General features: G+C 47.8%; 1 protein-coding gene and 1 gene segment (V, D, J or C); both read right to left on the bottom strand.

The window, feature by feature from the left end:
- LOC119244483 (immunoglobulin lambda-1 light chain-like) overlaps positions 1 to 21,892 on the bottom strand; it is a 47,132-nt gene that overhangs the window by 7,340 nt on the left and 17,900 nt on the right. Inside the window, exons 3-4 of the mRNA XM_054694879.1 lie at positions 6,336 to 6,353; positions 3,928 to 3,951 (exon numbers count right to left, since the gene is read on the bottom strand). Of these exons, the coding sequence (XP_054550854.1) occupies positions 3,928 to 3,951; positions 6,336 to 6,353 (42 nt within the window). The remainder of the gene's footprint in view (positions 1 to 3,927; positions 3,952 to 6,335; positions 6,354 to 21,892) is intronic.
- On the bottom strand, positions 18,011 to 18,805 carry LOC129145752 (immunoglobulin lambda variable 3-9-like). The segment is given in 2 exon segments: positions 18,011 to 18,380; positions 18,760 to 18,805. Coding segments are annotated over 2 exon segments (360 nt in total).

The raw sequence follows: 21,892 nt of genomic DNA, 5'->3' as shown, positions 1-21,892 counted from the left end.
CACAGTCCCTGCACCACAGCTCAGCTCCTTCGGCCACTTCCTTTCACGAGATTCTCGAGCCATTTGGGACACACTTACAGACACAACAGGCCCAAAGACACACAAAAATCACAGCTTCAGATCTAATTTAATTCTCATAAAGGAAACAGTAAACCACAAAAAATTACAACAGCACCAAGAATACATCCAAGTAAATACACTTATGATCTTTATGAGGCATTTGATAAAAACTGACCATTTTTGATATTAAGGAATTGGATTTTTTTCTGTTTGGGTCTGATAATGGTGTGGTCTTATGTTTCAGGCTACTAATGGAACATTTACCGATAAAAAGATATGATATCTGAATTTATTTTCAAATGTTGCAAAAGGGAGGAGATTCTGCTGTGGGTATGCCAGCATCACCATCATTTTGGGAGACATTGACTATGTGAGAATATGAGAATCATTTTTTTCACCTGCCAAATTATTTTTGTGCTCAAAGTTTTCCACAACACAAACTTACACAAAAGTAAATGAGAGATTCATCTTGGCAAAGCAGAAAGCATGAAGTTGGAGTCTGATTTCTATCTAGCGGGGCTAGTGAGATGAGGGACACCTGCATGGTCTCCTCCCCAGGGGACCTCAACATTCACATCGTGATTGGGGACATGGAGGAGATGGAACCTAGAACCTCTACTTTTCCCTCTAAATTAGAGGTTGAGCTTTGGGGCTGGGGTTATCTGAATCAAGCCTTAGGCGGTCCCTGTCCTTTGTGTCATTGTGGCCCCAGAGCATCCTGTGTGTGGCACACTAGTTGGCTCCTGGGGCACTCAGGAGCTCTGGTGAAAGCAGCTCTGAGATTCTGAGTAGCTGGAGGCACACACAGGGCGAGACTCTATTTGCTCACAGAATTGCCTGAGCCTGCACGTTGGGCGGGGCTGACAATGCCTGCAGGCAGGAAGCAGGGAGTGAGGAGTGGCTGACACCTGGCTGCAAGCCCTGTGAGTTAGGGGAGAGGACTTTCTTAAGCAGGAGTCCTGGAGTTCTGAGTCTGTTGGAAATCAACCTTGCCCTCAAGTCAAACTCACCTGCTTGAGCTATTCTGATTTGCCCTCATACTCTACTCCTGAATTCCTGCTTCCTCCATTCTTTGGACACCACTGGTACCCTTTCTTGCCTGGGTTAGTGTCCTGTCTCATTAACCTGGTTCTTTCATGTCTTCCCTCATGCTAGCTGACCTCGCCAGGACCATCCATAATCCAACCATAAACTCTTTCCCTGAGAGACACTCCTTATGACTGAGGTGCTAACCCTGGACAGGTCGCCCAGGGTCCAGTCTGACCAGACCAAACAGAACATAGACTCAACATCCTTGTTCTCAGCCTCAGCTCACATGCCCAGGCCCAGTGATCAGAAACACTAGTGTCCCAAATAGGGCTCCCTGGGTGGGTGGGGAGCATCAAGCAGCCTGGGGATTGTTGGGCTCTGTGAGATCACCCTGCGTCCTGCTGCAGGACGTGGCAGTGTGTGTGCTCCGCTGGGTGTACTGTGAGGCCTGAGGACCGTCCTTGCATTTTGCATTGTTCACAGCTTCCCATGGCTCTGGGAATGTAGGCGCAGGGGCCCATTCACCTGTATCACTGTCCCACTGGGCCCGGATGGAGGAGTTTCAACCTCAGACAATGACCTTGATGTTCCCCCCACGGTCTAGCTCTAGCTGTCTCCAGATGCCCTGCTCACTTCCCCTGATTCTCTCTCACTTGGGCCTTCAACCTTCCCAGGGGGGTAGCACTGCATCTGGGGGCTTTGAGGAAGGACAATTTCTTGCTCTGGGTGCCGGGTCCCCGTGCCCACGGAGCTCACCGGCGCCTGCTGGGGTGTCTGGGGGTGATGGGCAGGTGGAATCTCAGTCCTTGTTGTCTGATGTTCATTACAGACCCTTTACCCCAGAGACATGACCAGACACAGCTGCACGTTGGATGAGAAATGGTGAAGTCTTTATTGAGGAGCAGTAGTAACTGTGAGGGAGGGGAACTACTGGCCTGAGCACAAGGTGGGGGGCTCAGAGGTCCAGCAGAGAACTGGGGCAAGGGTATGTGGGTGAGGAGGATCCCCCAAGGATGGGGGAGGCTGAGGGGCCTAAGAGCAGGCTTTGGTGTCCACTGTCTTCTCCACGGTGCTGCCCTCGTGCGTGACCTGGCAGGTGACACTCTGGTGGCTTTTCCACTGGCTGGAGGTCAGGCTCAGGTAGCTGCTGGCCGCATACTTGCTGTTGCTCTGCTTGGAGGGCTTGGTGGTCTCCACGCCCTGGCTGATGGTCTTTCCGTCCGCCTTCCAGGCCACGGTCACCGCGCCGGGGTAGAAGTCATTGACCAGACACACCAAGGTGGCCTTGTTGGTGCTGAGCTCCTCAGAGGAGGGCGGGAACAGAGTGACGGAGGGTGCGCTCTTGGGCTGACCTGTTTGGATAGAGAAGGGAATTTTAGATGTAGGGGAGAGTCCAGGACATTGGGTCACCCCACCCAGACTTTTATAGCCTCTGTAATGTTTCCTTTTTTAACCCAGGGACCCTCCACTCCAACCCCTGCATAGGTCCCACTTTCCCAGAAGACCTACAAATCACTTTTCTGGGGTGAACACCTGGTCAACTACCCCATCTGCAGCCTCTGTGCCCCCGTGTGAGTCCTGGCAATGCTGTCCTCTCTCCTTCTGGTCTCTAAGTTTTTGTTTGGAATCTGGCCCCAACCTCCTAAGCCCGTAGCCCTGGCATCAGGCTCCATCTCACTCCACTCTTATTGACCCCTGGGGCCTCCTCTGTGTTTGCCATCCTGCCAGGCTGGGCCTGCTGGTGTGTGGGGAATGCCTAAGCCTGAACTTGATGTACAGTGGGTGCTAGAGCCTTCTTTACCTCTGGAGCACCCACCTCTGGCCCCCATCCCCCAAACAACCACTCTCCTTGAAAGGGTTTGGTTCTTCCAGCCCAAACCCTGGGGTCTGTTTGTTTATCTTCCATGTCCTTACTGTCCTGACTTTAGGACCCTTTGCCTGTGCTGTGTTTTGAGGTTTGGTAGATTGGTTGGTTGACCCCCCAGAGGATGGGCATGAAGCCCCCATGGCCATCCCACAAACTCTTATGACTCCTGATTTTACCTTCCTGCTGTGTAGCTCTGAGCAGCCCCGTTCACTTCCCCTCCATCATCTCCTACATCCAGTGTGCCTTTGAGGGAGGGAGGAGGCTGACCCTCAGCTCGGACAGGTGAGTCACCTGGTTCCCAAGATTTATGAACTCCATGGACAGACAAGTCTGCCCCATGGGACCTGCTCCTTTCTGATCACTGTCCTGAGGGCCTGGCTTCTGGTCACTGCCTAGTCTCACTGTGCTTCTGTGTCCCCACAGCCACAAGGCCCAGTTAAAGCCAGGCGTGCTTCTGCCTGGAGCAGAGCAGAGTTTGCTGTCTGCCTGCCATTGGAAGATTGTCTGACTGCTTTCTGTGTCCCCGAAAGCTGGGGTCACAGGCCCAGTCCTGTCCCTGGCCTCTTGTGTGGTCCTCCCAGCCTGGATGGGCGTTGAGCCCTCAGCCCAGACCCCAGGGGTTTGGGACTGTCTCCAAGGCCATCCAAGCATCCCCAGTCAGAACTGGCCTCTGGACCCCATGTGGATGTCAGAGGAGAAGGAACCCCGTTCCTGGGTCAAACCCCTAGCTCGGATCCCAGACACCCGGCAGAGTCCAACTGTCAGACTCTGAAGACAGCTCCTGTCACTGGGATCCTTCCTGCCAGGAACCCAACAATAAGTCCAGCTCTCCCTGACCCCACAGAGAAAGGTAGGGGTCAGTCCTTAAGGCTGGAAGGACAGAGGGAAAACAGTCCCCAGAGAGAGAAAAATGAGTTTCTCAAGACAGCAGAGGGGTAGGACAGGTTGAGAAAGGGGTAAAAGCCACTTACCTAGGACGGTGAGCTGGGTCCCGCCTCCGAAGACAATACACAGTGACTGAGACTCGGACCAAAACCTCTGGGGTGTGCCCCCCGAGGACTGAAGCAGAGCAGGAACCTGTTGTGTGTGACTGGCAGGGCTGCAGTGGGGCGGGGCTGTGTCTTCAGGCCAGGCAGCCAGTTCCCCAGGGGCCAGAGCACATCCAGCTGGGCCCATGACCTGACACCCCCAGTGCCAGTCCCCTGTTGTGTGGAGTCCCCCAGTGACCTTGGAGTCCCCGAGTGTATGTCCTTCTCTCTCCAAAATTGTCTTGGTTCCCAGTCCTCACTGCTGGCAAATACACTGAGTGTAATATCCCCTCAGATGGTTGTGTGATGTGACAGAGTGACTCCTGTGCTGACCTGGACCTACCCTACCTCTCCTGGCTTCATTTTAGGACTTCTGAGTGTTCCTGCCCATCAGTTTCCCGTGGTCCATCCTGGTGGTTTCCTCCCTGTGCCTGTGGGCACCAGGCCATTCCTGACTCCCAGTGCTCCCACATGGAGAAGCCCTCAGCTCTATGTTTTCCTTGGAGCTTCTCTGAGCTGTCAGACCGCTGTATTTTTTCGCATCTATTTGTCCATAGTCTGTCTATCTCTCCATTCATAATCCATCCACCATCTTTCCATCCATCTGTCCTTCCATCTGGCAATGGCTTCCAAGCACTCATCTGTGCCAAGCATTGTTTTACAAGTTAGGACACGATAACACGGTCCCTGAATCTCACTCCCATCTCTCCCTGAAACCTCTCAGGTCAAGGCTAACAAGGTCTTCATGCAATTCAAGTTTGAGATCCCTCCCCACTCCCCTGACACCTCTGTACAAGGCTCCTCTTTCTGGTAACTGTCCTCCCCGGGGCATCTGAGTCTGCCCACTCCCTCTGTCCTCTGCTTGCCCTTTCTCCCTGGCCCCTACACGACTGCTACATGCCCCCCCTCCCCGCTGCCCCAGATTACCTCCCCGATTTCAGTCTCCCTGTCCGCTCCCATCCTCTCTGTCTCTGACCCATATGGTGTACTTCAGTGACTACCCAGGCATCTCCTATCCCTACTTCCAGCTCCCCCTTCTCTTCAACTCTAGACTTACACACACTCTCCCTCTCGAAAGCCCCGTAGCACTTCAAACTCAACTGGTCCCAGCTAAACTCCTCACACTTCCCTGCAAACTTGCTTTCCTCCTTCTCCATTGTCCTCACTTCCACAGATTTTTCTCCAAATCAGAAGGCTGCAGTTGTCCCAGAATCTCTTCCCCCCACTGACTCCATGACCTAGATGAATGTGCCATAACATAAAATTGCCTTTTGCATATCTAGGAAAAGATCGAGAAACATCCAACTCATAGACTAAGACTTTATGACCACAGGAATCCTCGGGCTTCACCGAATCTAATTTTACCCCCAGTATAATCTATCTACATGGGAAGAGAACCCTTGTCTTGGGGCCACCTCAACAGCACATGGTTATATTTATGTGCACACAAGATTTTTGAAACAAATTTTAACATAATAATAATATAAATTCTTGTTTTTATTTTAAAGGAAACAAATGTCCAATCTTTTATTAAGTTAGTTATCTAAGTAAAGGTCCTCAATACCACAAGGAGAATCTCTCAAAACTTATAGCAACCTTCACATTTAAAAACAAAATCTCCTTAAAGTCAGGTTGCCCATCTTGTGGTTTTTCAACCTACTCCATAGATTCTAGCCAGTAAAATGAGATGAGGGGAAAAAAGGTCGTATTAGGAAAAAAGAGAGAATATTATTCTTTGCAGTGATATCATTATCAACTTTTAAACAATCCAGAGACTAATACAAGAGTTAAATAAGACCATTGAACATAAGAGCAGCCATACAAAATCAATAGGTTTCCTTTTACATGAGCAATAACCATTTAGAATATGAAAGTGGGGGAAAATTTACAACTGTACTAAACATTATATTAAAAAAATCTCTGGGAGTAAATATGACACAAAATGATAATATCTGCATAAGTGTGATAGAAGAAACTTGTCTGAGGGTGTCTGGGGAGTGTACCGTGTTTCTGAACGAAAATACTGAGCATTGTCAGTTCTTCCTAAATTAATCTCTATCTTCCATGCAATTACAAACACAACATCCAAGAAATGATTTTCCAAGATTAGTGAACTGATTCTAATATCTAACATTAAAATAATGATAGAGAATTAACACGTATATTTTGTAAAACAGAAAGAATGACATGTTCTTTCCCTATCAGATACCAAAACATATCACAAAACTAAAATAATGAAAACAGGGTTAAACATATGGAGGGCTAGACCATTCAATATTAGAACTATAGAGGATCAGTAATTTAGTATTTGATGAAAGTTTTATTTACAGGCCCATTTTTAAAAACAATACCACCGAAAACCACACATGCTGGCGAGGACTTGATGAAAACATTCTCTTCTGGAGGGAATGCAAATTGGTCCAACTACTACAGAAAGCTGCAAAACACTAGTAATGGATCTACCACATGATCCAGCAATTTCACTCCTAGGAATCTACCCAAAGGACACAAAAACACTAATTCAAAAGGAAACCTACACCCTTATGTTTATTGTAGCAAAAGCTAAGATATGGAAATAGCTAAGATATGGAAACAACATAAATGCCCCCAAACAGATGAATGAGTCAAAAAGATGTAGTATATATACACAATGGAATACTATTCAGCAATCAAAAAAGATAAACTCAGGACATTTACGGCAACATGGATGGAGTTTGAAGGTATCGTGCTAAGTGAAATTTGTCACGAGGAAAAGATAAATATTGGATAGTTTCATTTATATATGGAATATAGAGAAACCAAACAAAGGGTGGGGAAAAAAGACAAAACTTGCAAGCTGACCATGGATCTGAGGCACACAGATGGGAGGGAGAGGGATCAAAACAGGGGAGGGAAGAAGATAAAGGAGCGGGGAGATGGATCACAGGTGCTATGGTTGTGGGACAACTACAAGGACTACCTCTCAGGGGAGAAATCAAATACTGTCCAAAAATTAACAAAGATGTAAGATAATAAATAAATTAAACAATTAAAAAATTAAAATGGCTTCAAAACTAGCAATGTAAACTTTATAGCTTGTTTCATGTAAATAGGTATATTAAACTATGTATAGTTCTCATTATAAAACATGATGCATTAACATTCAAAATGTATAGTTCTCATTATAAAACATGATGCATTAACATTCAAAATATATGTGACTCTCCATTTGGAAAATTAATAAGGTTATATTCTGATCTACACAAAACTGAACTCCAGGTGAAGTAAAAACAAACACAACACAACAATGCAGTATTGGAATGAAATCGAAAAATGATCTTGTAATAGTGCAACAAAGCTACCTTTCCTATGCCCGGCACAGACCACAGAAACCATAAAGAAGAAGTTTAACCAGTCTGACACACAAAACTAAAATTAACTTTTTAAAAAAATGCATAAAAGAGGTCAGGGAAAATGTTTACAACATATAAGTATAATTAGGGCCTCAACATCCCAAATATATGAATATTTTTTTACAGATCTACAAGAAAATGCAAGTGACCAAATAGAAACACAGACACAATTATCACCAGTAAATTCACAAAAGACATAAAATCGGTCAGTAAAAATATGAAAGGAAAACAAGTTTTACCCATGATCAAATAATTCAACAACAAACATACTCTCACTTTTGTCCATCAGACAGGCAAAACACGTAAAGATCAATATCACATTATTTGAGGATGGAGAAGAAAGGGCACTGTCATTTACTATAGTTCGTGTTCACTTGGAACAGTCTTTTGGGGGGTACGACTGGGAAATATCTGTGAAAATTTCAAAAGCGCTTTCTGATCCAGCAATTCCACTTTTAGGCCTCTGCTTACAGAGAGACAAAATTGCACTTTACACATGCACACTCAACACACGTGCGGGGATCTCCACTACAGCATCATTTCTATCAATAGTTCCTATTTTTAAATGGAAACAACCTAAGTGCCATTAATAGTGATTAAGGGGAGTGATTAAATACATTCTGGCTCATTTGAACCTCCATGTCTTACAAAGGCATTATGAGAACATGGACCAATAGAGAAAATGTCCATAGCAGGTTGTTTCAAATGCCAGTTGCAGGCTGCAATGCAGATGGCATTGCTCCATTATTGAAAACTATGGAAAAATATTATTTTGAGATATAAACTAGAAATATATACAGTACATATTAAATATGTATTTGATTTTATATATTATATAAATAGAATCCATATGAATTATTTTGAAAAATAAAATCCCAACACCAGTGAGGTGGGTGTGCACTTTCAGGGACTTAGACCCACAAGAGAATGTCTGGAAGTGTAGAAACCCACCGGACAAGGGGTTTCAAGTGAGAGGCGGGAGGATGATAAGCTCTTTACTTGGTATACTTCTGTGCTTAATCTTGTATTAAAATATTATTTATCTTGATGACTGTATACAAGTAAAATACAAGTATTTTTAAATATATAAAATACAAGTATTTTACTCTTGTATTAAAAGTTAGTTTACAGTTAAACTGAATATATGAAAATGAAATCTATCTTTTTGTGAACACCTTCCCCACTACAGAAAATTATAAAGCAAAAATTAGGTGAAATCCCTCCAGCTAGCAACACACCATTGACATTTTGCTGATAGACTTTTGAAAACGCACATGTACTTAAAAAACACAGTTTTGGAAACATGATCTTGGCATTTGTGTAGGATTCCTTATGGTGGAAGTTCCCTTTCATATTCAGTTATACCCTTCTCCTGGGTATTCAGGTTGTTTCCAGTTTTCTCTCATGGTTAATAATGTGGTGCTAATCTTTCTTGTTTGTGACCCTTTCATTACATCTTTCATTATTTTTTTCTCTCAGCATAGGCCCCACAAGTGGAATTACACAAATTAAATAAATTCGCTTTTTTTATGACTGGTCTTCGTATTGCTGAAATGGGTGTACGTTTGCCTGGTATCCACAGTGCATGAGAGTGCCCATTTCTCCCGATCAACCCTCTGGTATCATCACTTTCAATCCACTTGCCAATTTCATAGGAGATTTTGGTACCTGATCTCAGTGTGAACAGGTCCCTCCCTCATCCTGGGGGTGCAGGCTCTGGCTAGAGCCCTTTCTAGCTCTTCCAATTTGACTTCACACCAGTCTCACATCCGAAGACATTTTTCTAAAACACGAATTGTATTCTGACAGTCCCCTACTTAAATCCCCCAACAACTCCTTGCACCCCAGCACAAAGGATGGGCAAAAGATGACCTTCTACCCCTGTCTGTACCCCCTCATCCCTAACTCCCTCCTGCACCCGTGCCCCTTGCTCTCCTCTCAGTCCAGCTTGTTCCCTTTGCCTGGAGTCCCCCCATTACTGGGAGCACCCTTCACCCCTCTGCCTGTAAAGCCAGGTTGGGCCTCCCTTCTCCCATACCTCACTGTCTCTAAAATGGGCCCTGGGTCTGTTCCCACGACTAGACATGTCTCCTCTGGTTTACATCCCCATCCTGCACCCCTAGGCCTGATTCTATAACCATCTAAAAATGAGCTGAGGAGTTGGTGTTTTGGGGGGAGACCAAGCCAAGTCCTTCTTCCTATTTCTGGGTGGCTTGCAGACCACTTCTCTCTTGGGTCATTTTGTTAAAACAGTGCATGCTGATGGGTGCTGAGACTATACCCACATGCTGTGTTGGGCAGATTGCCTGACTTCCTGGGCCTCTTATCTCATCTGTAAGGTGGGGATGACATTGGGACCTGCCTTGTGGCCCCACTGAGAGGGAAGATCTGCCATTAAAACTATTAGTGCCTGCTGGGTACATCCTACCCCTGCAGCCCTCTTTCTGTCCGACTCAGAGAGCCAAGGTGAGGTGGGTGAGTCACAAGCATTAGGCACAAAATTTTAGAGGTGCCAAAAACTCAGTCATCAAGATAAATAATATTTTAATACAATAGTAAAAAATTAAAATCAATGCAAACCAATCCTGGCTGGACAAAATGTCAACACTTTACATGAATTCAGTATCTGCCCAGGTCCCTGCTTTCGGGGCTCATTTCTCTTTCTCCCCCTTCTTCCCCTCCCCACTGCTATCCCTTCAGGTTCCTGCATCAAAAAACTCAGCATTGTCTCCCCATGATTGTCACGACTCCTTACCTGCATCACTGGCTCCGCAGGCTGGATGGCGGCTTCCTAGACCAGCTGTGGTTCCCTGGGCTCTGCTTCCCGTCACTGCTCCTGGGGCCTCACAGTCCACCTGGCCTGGACTGAGCCTCATCAGCATTTAGGGTCAGAGCCGCTGAATCAAGCCAGTTTGCTACATGGGGTCCCTGAAGGGGAGGGTTGGCAAGTGCCACAGGCCCATGTGGCTCCATCCGCTGCATGGACCTTCTCTGGTTGCTGCCCCCAGTGCCGGACCCTTCAGGGTGCATAGTGGTTACCCCTGGAAATCTCTCAGAATGGCATCTGCCAACAGCTGCTGGCTCCACCCCTGGGACCTGGGCGGGGCACACCTGCTCCGGCCCATTCCCTGAGGGCGGGTCTGGGTCTGTGGTGCATCTCTCTGGGGGAGGGGAAGTGTGGAGGGGGGCCTGCAGGGCCTCCGGGTGCCCAGTGGATCAGAAGTCACCAAGGTCTGATTTCCTTGAGGTGGAGCTAGGGCTTCTCTTTTCACCAGTCCCCTAGACTGCACCCCAGCACACTCCACTTCAGCAAGTTGAGACAGAACTTCTTCGCTGGATTGGCCAAACCTGGCCAGTGCCCCTGGTCATCTCCTGGCTCAGCTTTCAGCCAGGCAAGGGCCCTGCCAGGAATGATGCTGTACCCCCCACTTGAGGAGTTACGTCAAGCTAATGAATTTTGGAGACATTCAAACCTCAGTTTCTTTATCTGTCAAACTGAGAGAGCTCCTTTGCCGCAGGGAGGTGCCGGGCATGAATGGCTTTAGCACATACAGGTGGTGAACAAGCACCTGCCCCCTTACTACCCTTTTACTTTTCCCTTCAGAACAACCCCTTGGCATGGGGCAGGGGTCCCTCTTTTCCAAATGAGAAAACCGAGGTCCAAGGACAATAGGCCAGGGCTCAAGATCATTCCTGGAGTGGGGTGAAGGGTGAGCTCAAATCTAGGAATGAACTTGCCTTCTGCATTTCTAGACCCCTGCCCACCTGGAAGGCAGTGCTTTGCTCACAAGATTTGAGTCGTGTTGAATAGAGGTGCAGGGGCCACAAGCTGTACAGGTGTTTTAGGTTGAGGTCTGTTTCAAAGCTCAGGATTATAACATCAAATAGTGATGAGCGTGATGCTGTTTAGTGCTGACACCGGGAGGGAGTGGCAGCAGCTGAGCTAAGATTGTCTCCCCCACCTGAAGATGAGGACTCTGCTGTTTCAGCACGTTCAGTACTTTCTGGATGCCACTGAGCCACCAGGTCTGGGCCTTGCTCGCTCCAGGGCTGTGTTGGTGACTATGCCACTCTGGCTCACGCGCTCCAAGTCTGGGGGAACTCAAAGCAGCCGACTTTCCCTTCTGAGATGCCCCTGGGCTGGGCAGGTCACAGGTGCTGCCTGTCACTCTGAGCGCCTGCCCTCTCGCTTTTTTTTTTGTGGTTGCATTTTCTAGTACAAGAAGCCCAAATCTGCAGCTCCCTCATGGCCCAGTTTCCTGTTTCAGCAACTCTATAGGATTCTCCCCAGGCTACCAAAGCGACTGCACTGGTGGCCCCCATCGAGTTGCCTGGCAGTGTTTTGAATCCCACATGCCTTAACTTTGTTGCTGCAACTGGTGAAAATGAGTCCAGCCTATTTCATGGGATGTGGCAATAGACAAAAAGCCTGAGACTTTCTTTCACTGAGATGGGTAATGATTGTGGGGTCAGGGTCTCTGGGTCTCGGGAGGCTGGCCTTGATTGCCTGCTTTGGACCACCTTCTCGAGGATGTGTGTATAGTGAGCAACCTGGCTGGTAGAGACAAAACTTGTTTATCAGTCAGTATAAAAGATTTGGTATCCCCAAGCCGGGATGTGCAACTGCCCCCTGGCCTTTTCTGCATCACCCTGTGCAGGAAGATGCTGATACTTCGGCTGCTGTTATTGCTGTGAGTAATAAACTGGCCATTGTCTTTGCCCCAGCGGACTTGTGTCTTCTGTCCCCATCCATGAAACGGTGCAGGCTGACCTTTTAGTGTGCAAATAGGGCAAATTCCCAGACTCTTCACAGTCCTTGAAATTGTTGATAATGAGGAGGAAGAAAGAAATGATGTTGCTGGTGGTAATCATGATTCAATGGTTAAACCAAAATCATCAGAGCAAGCTTCAAGGACCTCCAGGCTGGCTCTTTCCACTCCACAGACACTGCTTCTGTGCTGTGGACTGGGTCACACAACTCCCCCCACCCCACCAGTGTTGGAGATGTTGCAAGGCACAGAATGGTATTGGCGTGAGGGAACCTAAACATTATGCAGGGTATGGGGAAGCCCTTAGGAGGCCCCTGATCCACTCTAGCTTCTCTTTGTCACTATGCCTGACCACTCCTGCCTCTTACCTGGGCTCCTTGATCATTGGGGGCTGAGGCAAGGGTCCAAGCTGAAGCTGATCCCTCCCTAGAACCACTGTGTGGGAGTGACACTCACCCCAGACCAGGACCCAGAAGTTATGGTTCTCCTGCTGCATTTAGGGACAGCCCCAGGTCCTGGGGAAAAGAAGGGGCTGTCCCTAAATGCAGCATGCCTGGCTGCTCTCCCCCTCCTGCCTGCACCTGCAACAAGCTCAGGGCAGCCGCTGTGGCAGACCACATCCTTCTGTGGTTGCTGCGGTCGGAAATCCGAGTCTGGTTGAACCCTGGGGACCCTTGAGGGATGTGCTGGGCCTTCCCAGCTGTGAAAACCACAACCAGCTCCAGCCCCCTGACACCAATTCCTCCCTGGCCTGCATTCAGGCCAGGGCCAGAGGAGTCAGCTTTCAGCTGTTGTGTTTGGCGGACACCCCGCTCAAGGTCCTGGCTCCTCTGTGTCCCACTGTGGTCGGAGCAAAGGGGGTTTCCCTGCCCAGTCCCTGTCCTTGTTCCACATCAGAGGGCACCCCTGCCTCCTGCTGGTCAGTTCCCAATGACCATGCTCCAACCCACAGGTCCCAGAGACTGCCTGTGGCCACTGTGGACATCTCTATCCTGGCACAGGTGCCCCCTCCCTGCCCTCTCTCACTCAAGGTCTGGCCCTGCTCATCTCATCTGGACCATCTCAGGGATGGGGCTTGGAGGTTCTGAGGCAGAGGATGACCGAGTATCCATCTGGGCATGTCAAACGTCAAGGAATCTCTCAGTCCTCAAAGTCAGATCAGTTCTGCAGCGCCTGAACCAGCTCTGAGGGGTTTCCATTAACCTTGGAGACTGCAGCAACTCTGGTCATTCTGGGGGTGAATCCCTACCTCCTCATGTCCTTTGCAAATGGGGAGAGAATCCTGCTCCTTCTGTAGGTGTTACGGATTCACCAACCTGGCGAGGAACTTCTAGCGCCTGCTGATGAGGAAGCTAAGGCACAGCGACTGAGAATGTCTTTCGCAGGACACACAGGTGTACAGACTGTGTCCTGCGACTCACTGGCACCAGCCAGGATCCGGGAGGACCTGCCCTTATGGACACGGGCCAGGGCCAGACTGGAACCTGAGTGTATGGGGCTTTGGAAAATTCTTTGACCTCTAATTTCCCCAGCCAGCTTCTTGGAGTGCAGCCTTTAGGGAAGAGTCCAGTAGAGGGCAGCAGAGACCAGCAATAGAGAGGGACGAGAAGCCCTAGAATGGACCAGAGATCAGAGCCTGAAGGAGGCAGACTGGCACAACTCCAGTGTAGGAGGGCAGAAGAGGGGATCTGGAGGTGGGACTCTGGTTCTGCATCTTCCCCAGCACCCACATGACTCCTGGAACGGGGGAGGGGGCAATCAGGGAGGAGGCCATTGAAGGGTGTCACACAGTCTCGGAACCTAACTTTACCTCCAGTTTCCCCCCCCCCTAAGATTTATTTATTTATTTATACAAGAACCGGGGTACAGGCCAAATGCATGGGAGGGTGAGAGTATTCACCAGAGACAGAGTGGGGAGCAAAAGAGGCAGACTGATGAAATACACCGCTGAGGGGAGCAGCAGGTGCAACAGAAGAGGTCTGCGGCCGCCATGTGGAATTCTCGCCTGCCGGCTGGGATTGAACCAGCACTGCAGAGGCTGCGAACAGCTTCACAGCACTGCGCTCAACCGCCTGCGCCACCAGGGGAGGTCCTACCTCCAGTTTTGATGTTTTCTTTACAATGGAATTTTGTTTTGCATTGATTTCCATTTTTAAAAATATTGTATTAAATGTTACTTGTCTTGATTACTGAGTTTTGGGGCACTCTCTTAAATTTTGCATGCAAGCAGAGTGTCTTACTAGTTTCACTTCTAATCCTGACTCTCAGGAACTCCCAGAAACCTGTTACTGCCTAGAAGCCACAGAGCCAGGAACTGCCCTCCATCCACAGGGTCTCTACCCAAAGGGGAGGGGGACGGGCTATGGGAAGAGAGGGAAGGGAGAAGCAAGAGGGAAATGGGTGAGTAGGGATTCAGGTGGGGGTCAAGGGATGGGTCCAGTACCCAGTGGTTCCTGCCTTACCTGTCTATGTGGGTTTACTCCTGACCTGAAGCCTGGAGTCCTTAGCAGGTGGTCCAGTTTTCCTTGCTATATTCACACAAAATGCTCCTTTCCTGATGCCTAACAAAGCGAATGTGATTTATATTCCATTTTGATGTCATTATTTCTAGAAGCCGAACAATGCCCTCACATTTATTTGTAACTATATACCTGTGGCACCTAATAGTAGTGATTGCATTGTATATTGAAAAATAATGATATATATATAGCCTAAGGACTTTCCTGTTTTCAAGATTATCATAATGTAGACAAGTGATCACCGAGATCTACATGATTTTAATGTTTTCACCATACACATTTTTAAATTTTCAGTCATGTTATGATACTCCTCAAAATGCTCATCAGCACATACATATTATATACAAATATATACATATATATAGAGACAAAGTGTCAGGCGATTTCTAACAGAAGTATGTATTAATAATACATTTGACATTGACAACTTGCTTTGGCATTTAGTTCACATGGTTGGATTATTCTAGAGATGGAATGGTTCAAAGCAGCAACCCTGCATTTTGAAGGAAAAAATATACTGAAAGCATATGAAAATAGGAAAGCAGTTTTCTCAAGATACTATATTGGCAAAGATGCAATAGGGCTGCAAATATTTTAATTTTCCCCAATCTTTTAAAATATATCATTTTATACAAGTGGACTCTTAGTGAAAGAGTAATAGGTTTGACTACTAAGTTCTGGTCAAGACTTCTTGGTGCAGATCCCAGATTTGAGAACATAGGTGACAAATGGCTGGTGGATGCCACTGCAGGTGGTGTCCCAAGACCTGAATCTGGGGTGGGATCAGCTGGTAGGAGGTTTACAGGTAGAGTGCTTGGGCCACCCCTGTGCCAGGGATGGGTCAGAGAAGGATGGGCAGAGGGAGGGCTCAGCCGGACCTTCGTCCTCAGAGATCCCACAGGACTCTGCTGCTCGGATGCCCCTTCTGAGCCCTCCCAGGTGTCTGTGGGTCTGGTCTTCAGACCCTCACACTGATCAGGCTTGGAGGCCCTACTCTAGTCCAGGGATGCTGCACAGAGGGAGGTGGCTCGCTTCATGGGGAGGGCTGGCCCACGATGCCAGGCTGTCTATGGGCAGTTCCCCCAGCAGGTGGAGCAAGGAACCCTCCTTTTCAGAAAGGGAGTTGCTACTGTGAAAACTGTCTACCACAGTAACACTTGAAATCTTAGCCTTCAGCAAAAGTAGAATAGCATGAAAACTGTCAGTTAATAGGCTGTTGACAATAAAGTTTGTCCATCGATGACTAAGATTTTTGGCATGGAACTAGGAAGGAGTTCAGGGTGGTGAAAGTCACTGTATTCTACAACTCCTGCTTTTGAGACTGAACTTTCTCTGAGTCTCATATGAAAGTAGAAGCAAGAACAGACTGAAGTCAGACTCTGCTGCATTATTCAGAAAGTTGCATTGAGCAGTGTATCCATGAGCCAACATTATTTAATAATTATTTATGAAACTCTTAATATGTTAATCTTGTTTTGATTAAATTTTGCTACTAAAAGTTATGCTGCTATCTCTAGGAGGAAGAGAATCGATGAACACTTAAAATCACAGGATAGTAAACACATATTTAATTGCATATTTTTAAGACTGATGTATGAAGGGATAATGAATAAGAGATTTCCAGTTATAAAAAAATATGCATAGATCAAATCAGTAAGAAGTGTGGTATGGGGCAAAATTCAAGAAGGAAAGATGAAACCATTGTAAATGACAGAGAAGAATTTTTCAAAAGAGAGACCATCAAAACCTGATAACATTTGCTTCCATCTAATAATGTAAAAGAGTGATGTGAACATTTTATAAATTTCTTTTTTTAAAAAAATGTTTATTTATTTACACATACAAGAACCAGGAAGTAGGCCAGAGTTGCTGGGGATGAGAGGATTCATCAGAGACAGAGTGGGGAACAAAACAGGCAGACTGACTGAAATGTACTGCTGAGGGGAGCAGTGGGCAAACCAGGAGAGGTCTGCTGTGCCATGTGGGTCACCTCTCTGGCTGTCCTGGGATCCAACTCTTGCCTGGGACCGAACTTGTGCTGCAGTAGTTGCAGATTGCTTCATAGTAATTATGCTTAACCCCTTGCACCACCAGGGAGGCCCTTATAAATTTCTGATAAAAATGCTCAGATGTCTATCTCTTTTTTTTTTTTTTTTTTTTATATATATAGAGGCATGTTTTTTTTTTATTTATTTATTTGTTTGTTTGTTTGTTTTGTTTATACATGCACTTGGTACAGTCAGAAGCGCGGGAGGGTGAGAGAATTCACCAGAGCCAGAGCGGGGAGCAGAGCAGGCAGAAGGACCGAAGTACACTGCTGAGGGGAGCAGCGGGCTGCAGGAGAGGTCTGCGCGCCATGTGGGACCCTCCTCCGGTGGCCGGGGAGCAGCCGGGGATTGAACCGGCGCTGCAGAGGCTGCGGGCAGCTTCGCAACCCAGCGCTCAACCGCTGCGCCACCGGGGAGGCCCTCTATCTCTTTTTGATTGCCGAATAGTATTCCATTGTGTATATATCAAGAAGACATGGTATATACACAATGGAATACTATTCAGCAATCAAAAAAGATAAACTCATGCAATTTGTAGCAACATGGATGGAGCTAAAAGGAATTATGCTCAGTGAAATAAGTCAGAAGGGAAAAGAAAAATATCAGACAATTATAAAACAGAGACATCCTGCAGGGGAGCAGAAGGAAGAGGGATCAGAGGGAGAGAGAGAGGAGAACAAGGGACTGAGGTGATGATACACGGGTGTGTTAGTGAAGGAAATTCTATTGGGACTACACCTGTGGCGGGAGCAGGGGGTGGGGAAAAACATGATGTAAAAAATATATAAATAAAATACTAAAAAAAAGAAAAGTCAAGAAAAAATGAAGATAAACGCAAAATTAACTTAAAAAAAAAAGAAAAGAAAATGCTCAGATGTCAACCTACAAAGGAGCAGGGAGTCTGGAGGACACTGCTGCTGCCCCATCCCCACCCCTCCCATGGGGCCCTTCTCCAACAAGCGGGCTTGGGCTCCAGTGCAGGGTGATCCTAAACTAATAACAAGAATGACCACCAGAGTGAGGGGCCGCCCAGAGCCAGACACTGTCCTTCCTGAGTCTTGACTCCTCTCAGCACCCCCGGGACACGTGAAGAGACTGAGCTTGGAGAGGCCTTGGCTGCCCTGGAGGCCTTCCCTGAGGGACCTTGAAGAAATGGATGCTGACAAGAGTCTCAGAGCTCAGATCAGACTCCCACCCTCTCTATTTCAGCAGGGGAACAGCAGCCCTGAGAACAAAGAAGCTGCTCAGAGTCTCCCAGCCCTGAATGGGCCCCCACAGGATGCCTCTGAGGTCTGTGGGAGTGAGCGCCAGGCCTGGGAGGGAGGTTCTTGTTGCACTTCCCCATCTGTCTGTGTCACCGTGAGTAACGCCAGCTGCTCCCACTGCCATCACCTGCTGCACAGTAATAGTCAGCCTCGTCCTCGGCCAGGGTGCCGCTGATGGTCAGGGTGGCGGTGTTCCCCGAGTTGGAGCCAGAGAACCGGTCAGGGATCCCTGAGGGCCGGCTGCTATCATACATGACTAGCACAGGGGCCTGGCCTGACTTCTGCTGGTACCAGTAAGCAACTTTACTTCCAATGTTGTTTCCCTGACATGTCATCCTGGCCGTCTGTCCCAGAGACACCGACACTGAAGAAGGCTGAGTCAGCTCATAGGAGACCACAGAGCCTGCAAGGGAGAAAAGGAGAGGGGGGTTTAATAGCAGGACCCATTCGCAGAAACATCCCCTTGCCTGGCCTGAGATCCAGTGGTTGTCAGGCTGCCCTGTGTGTCCCCTTCCCTCAGTCTCATCCTCAGTGCCCCTTGAGCCTGACTGATGTATGGTGATTTTACAAAAGAATAAACAGCCCTCCCTTTCTATTGACCATCCAAGCCTGCAGGCTCACACCAAACAGTGAGCATAGTTGGGGGTCTCAACCCCCAACCCCCTATTCTGCACAGGGTCATGAGTACCCTGCCCCCACAGGCAGCCCTTGCTGAACTCAGAGTCAGAAACAGGCTTGTCCAAGAGCCCAGAGGCTGGGGTGCAGAGAGTCTGGCTCAGCACCTGTGCAGTGAGCCAGGAGGCCCAGGAGGAGAGGTGTCCAGGCCATGGAGGGGTCCCTGATTCTGCTCCCTGAGGCTGAGGCTGGGCAGTTTCCCCCCCAGGTCTGTCTTATCCCCTTGCTGGAGAGAGCTGCTGGGTATGCAAATCAGCCAGGCCCAGGCTGCTGCTTGGGGAGGTTTGTGGTTTCAGAGAAGACTCAGCCACCAGGGACACAGGAAAGGGAGGGATAATTTCTAGAGTCCCCACCCTCAGCTTAGGGATCCTCCTCTGCTAGTCTCATGCAGTTGTCATCCATCTCCTCCCCAGGCATAGCTCAGCGTGGAGTCTCTCTGTGTTTGTGATCCTGGTCTGTAGGTGCCATTAGGAGGCTTAGTGGGACCAGGTCCCACCCCAGGGTGTAGTACCTGAGTAGTGGAAACTGAATAAACCTCCTCCTTGCAAAGTACACATGGAGTCATTGAGGTTATTAACTTTATGTCCAAGTGTGTGTCCTGAGGCGGGCCATAGGGACTGTGCCCAGTATCCGCAGAGTGTGCTCATGAGATAGATGTCATGTGCTCCCAGGAAAAGCTTGGAGTCTATGTGCAAACTCTACGAGCAGTCCAACCAATGTTCACCATTGTTAAGTGTATTTAATTGCCTGGGGAAAGGTAGTAATAAATGTCTCAATTTATAATCAAGAGAACAAAGGTTTACAAGGAATTTCTTGGTGTCAGGCTTTCATCCAGAAAGACAGAGCAGTGTGTCTGGTGGGACAAGAGGATCTCAGAGCAAAGTGAGGGAGGGGGCTATGACCACAGAGAAGTCAGATGAGGACTGTGATGTTCTTTTAGCTGGACTGGTCTGTGTGTGTTTAGGGGCTTGGTACTGATGTGTCTGAACCTGTGCCATTGAAACCAGCAGTTCTGTAAGATTCAAATCAGAAGTCCATGGAGTCTGAAAATGGATGCACGATTGTCAAGGATGAAACTGTGATAAAATGTCACCTATTTACTCTGTTGTTTCCTCGTGGTGACTAACCCTCCTGTCACCCTCTCCAGGATGCTTTAAAAACCCTGACACATGTGGCTCTTTCCTGCCTCCTGGTGGCTACTCTGCACAGGCTGCAGGAGGTCAGGGGCATCTGAGTGGATTCAGAAGCAGCATGTCAGGTAGTGTCTTCCTGCTCCGTGGGCTGCTGACCCAAGGGTGAATTACTCTTCCATATGTGGCCCTGGTTTACCTCAAGGTGATGTACAGAGGCCTCAGATCAACAAGGAAAATCTGAGCATGTCCGTTTAGAGGAAGAAGGTTCCTGACCTACCTGAGTCATACCTGCAAGGACTATCAGGTCACAGGGTGGCACTGGGGAGAACAGGATTCAGGGAATGGCTTTTTTTTTTTTTCAGTAGGTTACTTCTTTTTTTTAATTTATTTATACATATACAAGCACTGGGTACAGTCAGAAGCACGGGAGGGTGAGAGAATTCACCACAGCCAGAGCAGGGAACAGAACAGGCAGAGGGATGAAATACACTGCTGAGGGGAGCAGCGGGCGTGGCAGGAGAGGTCTGCGTGCCACGTGGGACCCTCGCCGGTGGCCGGAGATTGAACCAGCGTTGCAGAGGCTGCGGCTCAACCACTGCACCACCAGGGGAGGCCCTCAGGGAATGGCTTTTAAAGGGGCCAGCTGTGTGTGCAGAGCCATCATGGGGCCTCGGTGGTGACTGTACTCAAGAGAGAGAGGAGAACGTCCTCCTGCAAATGTTGTGACTCCCACTTCAGTCTTGCACACATTCCTTCCGGGGTCTATGGCATGATTATGACATGCCTGTGCTCTTAGGAATTTCCATGTTGTGGTTGGAGAGAGCAACGACATAGCTGGTTTTCAGAAGAAGCAGAGAGTCCTCACTAATCTCCCTGTGTGCTGTTCCATCTATCTCTAACCTGGTCACTCTTCACAGGTTCTTTTAGCCTGGCAACCACATGGCCCAGTTCTGGCAGAAGTGTTGTCAGTGTCATTTGACTAAAATGAAACCTACCACCATCCTCCAGTTTCTGCCTCCAAACACCCCAGTTCTAAGCAACCAGATAAGTTTCTGTGTCTCTCATTACATGTCTCTATTCAGGACTTTTACATAAATAGAGTTGCAGAGTGTGTGGACTTTTTTTTTTTTAATATTTATTTATTTATGCAAGCACTGGGTACAGTCAGAAGTGCGGGAGGGTGAGAGAATTCACCAGAGCCAGAGCGGGGAGCAGAGCAGGCAGACTGACGAAATACACTGCTGAGTGGAGCAGCGGGCGTGGCAGGAGAGGTCTGTCGTGCCATGTGGGACCCTCGCCAGCAGCCGGGGATCAGAACTGGCGCTGCAGAGGCTGCAGGCAACTTCGCAGCCCAGCACTCAACTTCTGTGCCACCAGGGGAGGCCCACATAGTGTGTGGTCTTAATGCTGACTCCTGTCATTGACACAGCATTTCCTGGATTCAATTCCACTGTAGCATGGAGCAGGATTTTATTTCACTTCATGGCTGAGGAATATTCTGTGTTAGGAACACACCATGGTCAGTTGATCTATTCATTCATTGATGGGAATTTGGGTTGTTTCCATCATTTGGCTATTAGGAATAATAAAACTGCAACAAACTTTATATATATATATATATTCTTTTTTTTTAATTTTACATCATTCTTCCTCTTGTACAATGCATACTCTCTCCTCTCAGGTGTAGTCCTGGCAAAATTCTCACCACCCAATTCACCCATGCACCATCACCATAGTCCCTTGTGCCCTTCCCACCCCTCTTCTGATCCCTCTCTCTTCCCCTCCCCTGCAGAGTGTATCTGATTTATAGTTGCCTGTTAATTTTGTGCAACAACATTTTTATACAAGTTTTTTTGTGGGTATGTTTTCACTTTTCTTGGGTATATGTTATGAACAGAATTGTTGGATCATCTGTTACCTTTAGGATTAGTCATTAGGGCAATTTCCAGACTGTTTTCACTTTCATGTCAACATTGTTATTATCTGAATTTTTAATTTATACAAGCTAGTGAGGGTAAAGTGTACCTAATTTTGGTCTGAATTGCATTTCCGTAATGACTAACAACGGTGAGCACATCAAAAGCTTATGGCTGTTTGGACATTTCCC

Source organism: Talpa occidentalis, unplaced genomic scaffold (assembly GCF_014898055.3).
Source record: "Talpa occidentalis isolate TD23 unplaced genomic scaffold, MPIMG_talOcc4v2.1 talOcc4.14, whole genome shotgun sequence".
In the NCBI taxonomy this organism is placed as follows: domain Eukaryota; kingdom Metazoa; phylum Chordata; class Mammalia; order Eulipotyphla; family Talpidae; genus Talpa; species Talpa occidentalis.
This window is presented reverse-complemented; position numbering and strand designations above follow the sequence as displayed.